The sequence below is a fragment of the Pseudorca crassidens genome, chromosome 1 (genome assembly GCF_039906515.1).
Source record: "Pseudorca crassidens isolate mPseCra1 chromosome 1, mPseCra1.hap1, whole genome shotgun sequence".
NCBI lineage: Eukaryota > Metazoa > Chordata > Mammalia > Artiodactyla > Delphinidae > Pseudorca > Pseudorca crassidens.
In genome coordinates, this window is record NC_090296.1 from 87,868,992 (window position 1) to 87,882,079 (window position 13,088).

Genomic DNA, 13,088 nt, shown 5'->3' on the forward strand with positions numbered 1-13,088 from the left:
TTATTGTACATACCCAACTCTATTCTAGAATAGATTTAAGATGACTTTATGCTCTTTTTCATTATCCCCATTTACTTCAGTCCCCCTTTTTTTTTTACTGCCCCCCCACCAAAAAAAAGCCTATGTGAGTATGATTTATTTTTTAACTATTTTCCTGATAGACTATTTTTTTTATTGTGGTATAGCTGATTTACAATATTACATTATTTTCAGGTGTACAACATGGTGATTCAAAATTTTTATAGATTATGCTCCATTTAACGTTATTGTAAAATGTTGGCTCTATTCCCAGTGTTGGACAATATATCCTTATAGCTTAATTATTCTGTATATAGTACTTTGTACTTCTTAATCCCCTACTCCTATCTTGCACCTCCCCCCTTTTCTCTCCCCACTGGTAACCACTAGTTTGTTCTTTTTTTTTTTTAATTTATTTATTTATTTTTGGCTGCGTTGGGTCTTCGTTGTTGCTAGTTTGTTCTTTGTATCTGCAAGTCTGTTTCTGTTTTGTTATATTCATTAGTTTTATTTTTTAGATTCCACGTATAAGTGATAACATACAGTATGTATCTTTCTCTGTCTTACTTATTTCACTAAGCATAATACCCTCCCTGTCCATCCATGTTGTTGCAAATGGCAAAATTTTCATTCTTTTTTATGGTTAAGTAGTATTCCATTGTATATATATATACCACATCTTCTTTATCCATTCATCTATTGATGGACACTTAGATTGCTTCCGTATCTTAGCTATTGTAAATAATATTGCTATGAACATTGGGGGGTACATGTATCTTTTTGAATTAGTGTTTGCATTTTCTTCAGATATATACCCAAGACTGAAATTGCTGGATTATATGGTAGGTTTTTTTTTGTTTTTTTTTTTTAGGACACACAGTGCCAAATGTGGGATCTTAGTTCCCCGACCAGGGATCAAACCTGTGCCCCCTGCATTGGGAGTGCAGAATCTTAACCACTGGACTGCCAGGGAAGTCCCTATTTTTAGGGGTTTTTTTTGTTTTGTTTTATTTTTTTAATTTATTTTAGGCTGCCTTGGGTCTTCGTTGCTGCACGTGGGCTCTCTCTAGTTGCGGTGAGCGGGGGCTACTCTTCATTGTGGTGCGCAGGCTTCTCATTGCGGTGGCTTCTCTTGTTGCAGAGCACAGGCTCTAGGTGCACAGGCATCAGTAGTTGTGGCATGCAGGCTCAGTAGTTGTGGCTCGTGGTCTCTAGAGTGCAGGCTCAGTAGTTGTGGTGCACAGGCTTAGTTGCTCCACGGCATGTGAGATCTTCCAGGACCAGGGCTTGAACCCGTGTCCCCTGCATTGGCAGGCAGATTCTTAACCACTGTGCCACCAGGGAAGCCCTATTTTTAGTTTTTAGGTTTTTAATTAATTAATTTTATTTACTTTTGGCTGTGTTGGGTCTTGGCTGTGCACAGGCTTTCTCTAGTTGTGGTGAGTGGGGGCTCCTCTTCATTGTGGTGCACAGGCTTCTCATTGTGGCTTCTCTTGTTGTGGAGCACGGGCTCTAGGCATGCGGGCTTCAGTAGTTGCAGCATGCTGGCTCAGTAGTTGTGGCTCGCGGGCTCTAGAGTGCAGGCTCAGTAGTTGTGGCACACGGGCTTAGTTGCTCCGCAGCATGTGGGATCTTCCCGGACCAGGGCTCAAACCCGTGTCCCCTGCATTGGCACGTGGATTCTTAACCACTGTGCCACCAGGGAAGCCCTATTTTTAATTTTTTAAGGAACTTCCATGCTGTTTCCCACAGTGGCTGCACCAATTTACTTTTTCCCACCAACAGGGCACAACAATTCCCTTTTCTCCACACCCTTTCCAGCATTTATTATTTATAGACTTTTTTTTTTTAATTAATTAATTTATTTATTTTTGGCTGTGTTGGGTCTTCGTTGCTGTGCAAGGGCTTTCTCCAGTTGCGGCGAGCGGGAGCCACCCTTCATCGCGGTGCACGGGCCTCTCACCATCACGGCCTCTCGTTGCGGAGCACAGGCTCCAGACGCGCAGGCTCAGTAGTTGTGGCGCACGGGCCCAGCCGCTCCGCGGCATGTGGGATCCTCCCAGACCAGGGCTCGAACCCGCGTCCCCTGCACTGGCAGGCAGACTCTCAACCACTGCGCCACCAGGGAAGCCCCTATTTATAGACTTTTTGATGACAGCCTTTCTGATTGGTGTGAGGTAACACCTCATTGTGGTTTTGATTTGCATTTCTCTAGTAATTAGCGTTGTTGAGCATCTTTTCATGTGCCTGTTGGCCATCTGTATGTCTTCTTTGGAAAAATGTTTATTCAGCCCATTTTTTAATCAGGTTGTTTGTGTTTTTGATATTGAGTTGTATAAGCTGTTTATGTATTTTGATATTTCCTGAATGACTCTTTACACAGCAATTAGAAATATATTGGCCTGATGATGTGGTGAGCCATCTGTAGAATTGACCAATACCTCCATAATTCTTTCTCTTTATACTTAACTTTTCTTTCCAAGCAGAGGAAGTTTGTGTCATTGCAATGTGGATTTTAAAAATATAATTTGAAAATTTTTATACCTATCATAGAAAGTGTTTATAATTTCTAAAAAAGTCTTAAATTCTTACATCATCAGTAAGTTAATGTTATTCATATTTTAGGGATTTATTAAATTTACTTTTTTGCCACTTCAGTGTCAAAGTAGAGTTTAACTTGTGTTGTGAGTCACACCTTAGTTTGCCTAGCATTTTTATTTTCAATGTCCATTTGTTGAATATTGTTGAATAGCTTTCTACAGTAGGTGTTATGTCTGTTGCTATTCTTGATTTCTAACTGCTATGAATATAATATAAGAGCCTCATGTCAGTCAACTTTCTTAAGCTTCCTCTGTCATTGACTTTTAGAAATATTGTTCAGGAAATGAGAAAGAATAAATCAGAATTACTTGGGATGTTTTTCAAAACACATACCACTAGGGATTCTGATAGTTTACTCTCTTTGCCATCCCTCCTTGGAAATCCATGACTATAGTGAATCACTGTTAGTGAAGAAACTTAAAATAGCCCTCCAGTATGTTAGTTTGTCTTATTTTCCAAGAAGAAACTAGCTTACACGGTACTCATTTATTCTGATAAGAAAAGTTATCAAAATTATTCGTGGAAAGTGATGTTTCACAAAGCAGTAAATGACTACAGATTTCAAATATGTATTGTATCTAGTAATAAAATTATTTATTCTTCTCCTAAAGTGTTAAATTAGACAAATACTTCTGTCAGAGAAGTTGTTGGTTATTAGGAAAACAATTCTGAAAAGTGTGCCCTTTTCTTTAAGAAAACATTCAAACCTTAAGCAGCAAGTACTGGAATTAACACAAAAGAGAAATTCTTAAAATTATTTTCGGTCTTCATTCTTATTTCCTTTTATCTTGGATAACCTTCAGAAAGTGTATCTTTTTTTTATAACCAGTATCCTGAAAATTGCCAGGTTTCACTTGTCTACTTTCTGGTCTACCTCCAGTATAGGTCCCTTCTTTTCTTCTCTCTTCACTCTTGAATTAATCCTCTACCTACTTCACAGGCCGATTCTTTGATGAGAATGAATCCCCTGTTGATCCGCAGCATGGCTCTAAACTGGCGGATTATAATGGGGATGATGGTAACGTAGGTGAGTATGAGGCAGACAAGCAGGCTGAGCTGGCTTACAATGAGGAAGAAGATGGTGATGGTGGAGAGGAAGACGTCCAAGGTGAGCGTGGGCCTGGCCTCCATGCTGTGACCGTGAAACCCACCTCTAAGTTTTTTGGTTGAATTTGTGTAGAATTTTCCCCACTTAATAGCAGTACAGTCTTAATACAGAGAGGTTCTGTGCAGTTTTTCAATTTTATTTTGGAAAACAATTTTATGATAGTGGTATTTGTAGACCTTTAAATAAATCATTTTAATTTTTTTCATTTTTATTTATTATGTGATATATATTAGTGTTTATAGTTACAATCTGAAACTCAGACTCTTCAGAAATTTTAGAATTAAATTGTTTAAAATGGCTCTAGACTTTACCTAAGGCAAATACTCCCAGAAAAAAATCTTTTCCAATTTCTCATCTGAAAGCATTTCATCATTCTAAGTACAGATATTAACCAGACAGCCACAAAGGGAATGGTCTCGTCCACAATGAAGACAGGATTATTTCACTAATGATTCAGCATAGGAAGGCTCTTTTTGAAATTTGTTCTGAGAGGCTTAAAATTTATACTAAACCATCAGTTTTTGAAGATTTGTCTGTTTTGTGTTTAATACACAGATTCAACATATTTTCCTTGTTAACTGTGTTCCTTCTGAACTTTTAACTTAGTGAAAGTTCAGAATCTACTTGTTTGCATGCACCCCTACCCATGCATGCATATCAGAGTATGTTGCTTTATTGCAAGTTCTTAGGCCTGTTTTCTGCCTGCTTATATCATTTAGTAGCATTTATGGAGCTTTTTCTCTTTTCTATAAAAATTGATTATGAACTTAATGTGTGAAGTATTCAATTTTATAATACATTGCATGAAATATTTTTCAATGTAACCTATCTTGATTTCTTCCTTAACTCTTTTTAAAGTAATTAAATGTTATTTAGGTTCCTGACAAGAATTGTTTCTGTAAAACTCAGAAGAAAATATAGTTGTCCTAGAATACTACATAGTTAATAGAAAAAGGAAAACTAGAGACTCTGACTTCCACCTAGGCATTATTTTGTTAGTACATTCTAGTTTGGGAAGAATGGTTATTGGATTATAAAGAGATTAATAAATGCTAGGAGTTATATACGGATGTTAATGAGAAATTCTCAAACACTTTTTGGTATCAGTGAAAAAATTGTACTCATCCATTTTTCTTCAATCTCATCCATTTTTCATAAATCTTACCATTTCTTTCTCATTGCTTTTGTAATTTGTTTGGATTGTATTTATTTGCAATTATTTATAACTTAGTTTTAAGGCTTTTTCATGCATGCATATCGTATCACCAATTAGATTGTAAGCTCTTGGAGGGCAGGAATTTTCATTTATTTTGCCTTCTATTTTGTTTGTATCCTTTTCTGCCTTCATATTCAGCCCCCACCCCCACAGTAGTCCTTAGCGTACCTAGGGCCCTCAATAAATACTGTTAACTGATCATTTTATGCCTTTCTCATTGAGTTTTTATTCTTACAACTGTGACTAGGTTAATAACCCATTAACTTCTGGTCTTATAATCTTGCTTGGTTTACACTTTAAACATTCTCTGTTTTTCTTTCATAGAAGCTTCTATCATCTCATTGTATAATTTTGAGGGTTTTATTAGAACAATTAATTTCAGTGCTATTGAAAATTATTTCTTATATTTTGGCTATCTTAATGTTGATGACTTTTATCACAAAGTTCTCATTTGATATTTTTATGATTTTTATCCATAATAGATACATTTATCTTCAGTGCCTTCTCTCTCTCTTTCCTATGCTCTTCTCCCTCTCCCACCCCTAGTTCTCATTGCCACTTTCTACTTTAGGTCCCCGGTACCCTCATTCAACCCCTCCTTTTCCTTTCACAAGAGAATAAATCCATTGATTCTCAGGAATATAAGGAAATGACCTAAGATGATATTCTCAATGAAGTAGGGAGGGGATGGTTAAATTTGGGGGTTTTCTCATTTGCAAGTGAATCTTACTTGAGCTGGAGATTGCCATTTAACATTTTTTTTATCCCATTTTGAGGTTCACTAGATGATAGCAGCAGAAGGATAGTGCAGCTACTAAGGGACTCCTTTATCATAGGGAACAGAAAGATGTAAGAACATCTGCTCCAGCAAATACAGAGAGAGAAGTTTGGGTGAACTGACTAAAAAGGAATACTGGAGACTTGGATATTTAATACCAAATAATTTTAAACATGTTTTCAGAGATTCTTTAGGTATAGTATTAACTGTCTAAAAAGTGGAGAGTGAGAATTATGGTTCTTCCCTATTTTATCAACAATATGTATTCCAAATGTTTATTATTAAGTTAGAGTATTTAAAAGCATTTCTTCATAGCTTCAGTGTAAAAATAATGGTTGGGTTCCTAGGTCAGTTTGCACTTTCAGCGAAAGCAGGCAGTAGAGTGGAAAAAACCATTAGCCTTAGAACTAGGAGACCAGCTGTGTATTGCTTTTCTAGTCACTTATACTCTCTGGGCCACCATTTCTTCATCTGTAATGTAAGGGTGTTGAACTAGAATACATAGATGATCCTTCTTAGTTCTAAAATTTTGTGGTCACATTCATAGTGGATTCACTGTAACACAAGTATTAGGGACAAATGTGTTTCATATTTCAGCATCTAAAATAACATCTTCCCCCAAACCCTAGAAAGAAAAGTGGAAACTTTATGCTCCCATTGAAACTCTGCAGCCAGAGATTTCAAAAATTGAAGCATGCACTTCAGAAGCACTTTAATGTTTCTACCAGTAGGGGCTCTGCTCTGCTCTCCCTGGTATTAGAAGCAGTTGTGTTTTTTTGTTTTGTTTTGTTTTTTCTCAAGCTGTTGGGTCCCTAGTATTAGACATTCCAGCTGCAGGACTGAGGTTCTAGCTTCAGCTAAAGACACTGACTTTGGTCTCCGAAATTCTGGATTATGAAATGGAGGCTTTGACAGCATCTCTGCCAATAGGGAGCTAAAGAATTCCAGCTTTATCTCTGATGCCTGTTTGTGCATATTGATCATTTGGGTCAGTACTGCCTGCAGATTCACTTAATTCTGTAGAATTAAGTGAAGCCTGTTTTTCCTGTGTTTACAATCCTGGTTTATTTTGATTTTTAATTCCTGGTTTCCTGAAGCATCCTAAAAGAAATATTATATTATTTACATTGGTGTAAACATTTTTTCCCTGACTTCTGCTAATGATCCAATGAAAAGGTTAACTAAAAGATTAACTCTGGAAACACTACACATCTGATAGATATATCTTTTAATTCATTCTTTATTATAAAAATGATATGGATGTTTACAAATTCCCTTTACTCTTATCTTTAATGCCATAGAAGTTCCAAGTTTGTTTAATAGAATATGAAATGCACATTACTAAGTATACCTATGGAAGGAAGTTTAGCATAGTGCCTAAGTGCCCGGATTCTGGAGCCAGACTGCCTAGATTTTAATCCTAGCTCCACCACTTACTAGCTCTGTGACCTTGTGAATTACCTATACCTCTATGCCTTGAAATCCTTATCTGTAAACTAGGGATAAATATAGTTACCTAACTCAACAATTGTTATGTGGATTGTATGATTTAAATATTTATTCAGCACTTAGAACAGGATCTTTCACACTGTAAGCACTGTGTAAGTGTTGAATAAAACAATTTTTTAAAAAGTAAAAGCAAGTGTAGAGTTTTTTCCCTGGGTTGCCTGCTTTAGAGGACAATTGCACTTTGGCCTGTGGATTAATTTGTACTTTTTTTTTTTTTTTTTTTTTTTTTTGCGGTACGCGAGCCTCTCACTGTTGTGGCCTCTCCCGTTGTGGAGCACAGGCTCCGGACGCGCAGGCTCAGCGGCCATGGCTCACGGGCCCAGCCACTCCATGGCATGTGGGATCTTCCCGGACCAGGGCACGAACCCGTGTCCCCTGCATCGGCAGGCAGACTCTCAACCACTGCGCCACCAGGGAAGCCCTAATTTGTACATTTTAATGGAGGCTCACTGCCTTATTTCCCCAAGGCATTCTTGCTTGGTAGAGCTTGCTTTATGGAGGTGGTCCTTTCTTGACTTAAGAGGGAATTTAGAAATTATTTGATAAATTATAAATATCTTTATATTTAATAGTCACTTTATGTGGATGAGTTATTTACAGATTTTGCTTCTTTGTAAAATGAAATAAAATATCAGTCCATATAATTGTATTTAGTGGCTGTTATTGTATATCAGATTTGGTTAGGTAATTTTGTCATAGATAAATGCAAAGAGGTTGTTGGTAGAAACATGAATTCTGGTTGGAATAGCTACACTGAAAGTAGACTCTAGTTAATGTAAATGGTAGCTCAATGTAAGAGAAAGGCAATCAGAAGTCCTATGAAATTATGAAAAAGCAATGTGAAGGCACCATATTAAAACTTTGCTAAAGAGCATAAGTTAATAAAACCAACAAACTCCTCCTTATATTTATAGAGGACTTCGGAAGTAAAGACTGCCTTCCTATGCATTAATTTACTTTGAAGTTGGAAAAATAGTTGTTACCCTAGTCTACCGAGAAGGTAATTAGAAGTCTAAAGAGATTTAGGAACTAGATCATGTTTGTTAAGTGCCTGAGCCAGGACTAGGGTTGTTTTTCTGTTCCTAGACCTTTGCTGTTATCTTGTTTTCTCTTTACAATTATTTATTTAAAAATCTCAAAAAGTAACATCATTTTTTCCTTTGAATAACTTTCCTGTAAATTTCTAGAAATTCTTCTTTATATAGTAGCTTTTCCCACTGCTCCATGGTGATTGTCTTCATTTAATTACTAAAGTCCTAAAAGATGTGTTTATAGCCATACAGTGAGGTCCCATAACATGGGTCCTAAGGAGAGCTTTCTGGAGAGGTGCCAGTGATTATTTTCCTTTTTAAAACCAAGATAATTTTTTAAAGTATGAAGAGTTCTTTGATAAGAGAATGATTAGTATATTTTCAAAATACAAATGTGATTATGGATGTAATTTCAGCCTTTGCACCTAACAGATTTGGGGTTATCATTGCTATTGAATTACAGTATTAAAAATATGAGATCAATTTGCTAGAATATGAAGAATGATTGCCTGCAATTCTAAAAGAGAATTTCTGTAAATTTAACAGGAAAGTTATTGAAAGGTGAGAGAAAGTTGGTTTGTTTGGCATTTCTAATAACTAAATGTAAAGAAGAAATAAGAACACATCATTATGGAAAGTTTACACATAGTACTTACACTACATGGTACATACAAATACACGTACAGAGTACATACACCACATGGCATCTTTCTTGAACAAAATGTTACCATACAATATACTAGAGAAACTGAGAGTGGAAAACCTATCAAACCTAAAAGAATAGATTGGAGATAGCTATAGTATACATATGAATTTGGAATCCAACCCCTCTTTAAAATATATACCCAGACAGTTATGACAGTAATACTTCAATATATCAAAAACTAAACTATTGGGTAATTGTAACTGTGAACCAGAAAGTAACAAAAGTTATTTTTAAGGCTGTGGAGGAGCCAAAAGATGTCACTAAAAACCATGTACGGGCTTCCCAGGTGGCTCAGTGGTTGAGAGTCCCCCTGCCAATGCAGGGGACACGGGTTCGTGCCCCGGTCCGGGAAGATCCCACATGCCGCGGAGCGGCTGGGCCCGTGAGCCAATGGCCGCTGAGCCTGCGCGTCCGGAGCCTGTGCTTCGCAACGGGAGAGGCCACAACAGTGAGAGGCCCGCGTGCCGCAAAAAAAACAACAACAATGTACTAAAAAGGGAGCCTCTTAAGCTCTAATTAAAATACTAATTTTAATGCTCTGAGCAGTCTTATTTCAAAACTTGAAGATAGAAATAACTATAAAATTAGGAAGAGAAGAATTGTTGTTGGTAGTTAAGCTGAGAGTAGTGAAGTGACAGGTGATAGCCGAGAAGGACCCAGAAAAACCTGTCAATAGCCAAATAAGTCGAACTCTGAAGCACTATATGGAGTCGTTTAGTATAGCTACTCAAAGTGACTTTGAGGATGTTAGTGTCTAATAATATTGTGTGATAGTTTTTTTCTTTTCAGTAAAGAAAAGGTTGTTTTTTAACATACTCCATTTAGGAAGTTGCTGGTAAGCTATTTGCAGAATAGCAAAGAAATTCATTTAAACGCTAAATTTGGGGATCATGAGTAACTTTTATTTTATTTTCTAATTTTTACTTGATGACTATGGATTAATTTTACTATTAGAAAAAATGTTTGGTTTTTAAAGGCATGAAAATGTATAAAGAACGATTTCTACCAAAGCTTTAATTTAAAGGACTAACTTTCATCTATATAGAAATAATATATTTACATAAAAGGATCAATTCTTCAGTGCTTGTGGAATCCTAAAGCTTTGCTATCTAGCTCTACTTATTTCTTTCATCCTCTTTCTTTTCCCTTCTTCCTTTCTTCTTTCCTTTCTCTCTCTCCCGCCACCTTTTCTTCTTTTCTTCCTTCCCTTCTTTTTTCTCTATCATCAAAAGATTTGTTAAAATTAAGTGATTTTCCAAAACAGTTACAGACTTTTCACTCATTTGCCAAGCAACTAAGAAACAGAACAGCATTTACAGAGGTGTAAGATAACGAGTAGAAAACTACATTAAGGCTGAAGGAAGAAAATAAAAGAGAGAGATTATTTGATTGGATTTCTGTAAGTGATTTTAAAAATAATATTCTTGATACCTGATTATTTTCCTTACAGATGATGAAGAACAAGAACTGCAAATGGATCCTGCAGACTATGGAAAGCAACATTTCAATGATGCCCTTTAAGCCGTAAAGGAAAACTTCAGAAAACCTAAAGTGCTGTAAAATGGAATCATTTCTACTTTGTCGATTTTGACTTTTGTTGTAAAGATCAGTTGTATCAGTTGTAAAGATACATTGAGATAGATTTAAGGAAAATTTTAAATGAAGGAATGTACCCATGTACATATGTGAACTTTTCATATTGTATTATTAAAGCAGAGACTTTGGGGTTATGTTACAGTTGAGCCAAAAACAAAGTAAGCAAAACTGTAATCTTTGCATTTAAAGCAAACTAATGTATATTTTACATTTTATTGAGCCTAATTCTTTCCACAAATAGACAAACAGGAAAAATGATTGTACAGTTTATATGTTGCACATAGCATAACCACAAAGAGAACAATTATTCAACTGGAAAACTTTTAATACACTAATACATGCTTGTTAGCCCAACAGGTGTTCTGTTCTATCCACCCCTCATCTCATGCTGTTCAAGGAATCATACCTAGAATAGTTGCATGAAAGAGGGGAACCTGAAAGCCAAACACTGGGCAGCAATGTACAAAATCACTTCCCTACTCTTTTTATTTTACATGAGTAATGATGTGTTTCGGCAGATAAGCTTTCAGCTGAGGCCTGATGGAAGCTGAGGTAACCTGCAAAGACATAACAATATTTATGAGTTTTACCTTACTTAGTTCATGAAATTGTGAAATGCATGATCGATGATGTACTTTCAATTTTTATTTTTTCAGGTAATACCAGTACGGTTTAACCGTTACTGGCTAAAATTTTTATATTTTCAGAGTTAAAGTTGGTGAAGATATTAATGATTTAAATGCCAGATTCTGAAAGAGCCTAAATCAACCTTGAAATGAATTTGCAATCAGTATTTCAAAGCGTCTCTGGTAGTTTTAGTGATCTTATTTGACTAGACTTTTCCAGAAGTATTAAATAAGCAATTTTAACAGATTTTTATTAATGCACAGATAAGTAGAAGTACAGTGAGATCTACAGCCATTTTATTAAAATAGCTTAAAAGTTTGTAATAAAGATGAAGAACCTTTGTATTTACTTAGTATGTTAGTTAAGAACCCATAAACCTCATATTTGCTAGACTTACAAAATTATTTTAAATGCATTTGTCTTTTTTGACACTTCAGTAGAACGTGTAAGCTAGCTAATCCTTATTTTCTGATTGAAGGAACTTCTAAATCTTATCCCCCTCCCCCCAAATAAAAGGTTTTCATCATGAGAAATTTAAGCTTGTTAACTCTGTGTTTCAGAAGGGCTACTGTTAATTGCACATGAACATAAGATGCTTCCCCCCCACCCCGTACTCAGGTTCTAGTCAAAATTCAAACTTACAGAGATTAAAAAAAACAAAACAAAAAAAAGGTTGTTCAATTATTGGAGGTGCAGAAATTCTTAGACTTCAGTTTTAAATTATTTAGCAACCCAGAAAAGATGTAGTGACTTACTAAAATTGTTTTTTCTACCATATCAAAGTTAGTAATTCATGGCTTTGCTGTAGAGTTAGGCCTATAATGAATAGGTATGATAGTTCACAGGATTTTTTTAAGTGGAGTTAAAGGGAATTGATTTACACCTTTTGGAAGTTAGGGTGGGAAGATGAACCTAAAACAAATTCCTAGTAATACTTTATATTTAATACTGTAAAATCTTTACAAATGAAAACCATGAAATTTCCTGCCTTAGTTCCTTTGTCATAAAAACAATCACTTGGTTATATGGTAGCTATTACTTACACAGCAAAATTTCTTCAATTATCAGTCTAGACATTTTATAAACTGAGAAATCTTGGATCAATTGATAATATTTTTGACTGTATTAACATTTTAGTGCTATAAAATACTATGTGAATCTCTTAAAATTCTGACATTCTACAGTCTGTATTAGACATGCTGGTTTTATAACGTTTTACTTCTGCCTTAAGATTTACGTTTTTTAAATGTATTTTTGCCCTGAATTAAGTGTTAATTTGATGGAAACTCTGCTTTTAAAACCATCACTTACTGGGTTCTAATAAATTAAAAATTAAACTTGTTTTACTATTTTGCTGATTCTGATACATATACACACATCACACTCATGTGATGCAGTTAGATTTTAACACTAAAATTTGAGTAAATTTAGAACTCATTTTAAGCTAAGCTAAACTAGAATGGCAGAAATTTTTACACTAGCACTGTTTACTGTAATGCTAGTTTATTCAGCAAATTCTGAGTGCTTCCTATGTGCCCAGCGTTGTTCTACTTAGTAAGAATACTGTAGTAAATAAGGTAGACCAGGTTTCTGTTCTCATGGAGCTTACTTTCAAGTGGGAGCAGTCAGACAATATACAGGTAAATACTTGAATCAGATAATTTTAAATAGTGATAAGAGCTATTATAAATAAAACAAAGTTCCAAGGTTCCAAGGTCTATAAAGTTCCAAATAATCAGGTTTTCACATAACTGAAACATTGCAGTTGTAAGGCTAGAGTATCATGAGCAAGGAGAAGACAAATGAGGCTAAAGAGGTATGGAAGGGGTAAGATTAGGGAGAACCTCGTAAGTTTAGGTTATTTGTTACTGACCCATAAAGAGAATATGCAGAATATA

The 13,088-nt window shown here is 35.5% G+C and overlaps 1 protein-coding gene across 2 annotated transcripts in view; it reads left to right on the plus strand.

The window, feature by feature from the left end:
• The window catches only part of GOLM2 (golgi membrane protein 2), a 110,888-nt gene extending 98,357 nt beyond the window's left edge, over positions 1-12,531 (plus strand). Inside the window, exons 9-10 of one of the 2 annotated variants that reach the window (XM_067745496.1) lie at positions 3,560-3,727; positions 10,418-12,531. In XM_067745496.1, the coding sequence (XP_067601597.1) occupies positions 3,560-3,727; positions 10,418-10,488 (239 nt within the window). In that variant the 3' untranslated portion in view covers positions 10,489-12,531. The remainder of the gene's footprint in view (positions 1-3,559; positions 3,728-10,417) is intronic. The other variant, XM_067745500.1, reaches the window with a different exon arrangement.
• Positions 12,532-13,088: the final 557 nt, after the last annotated feature.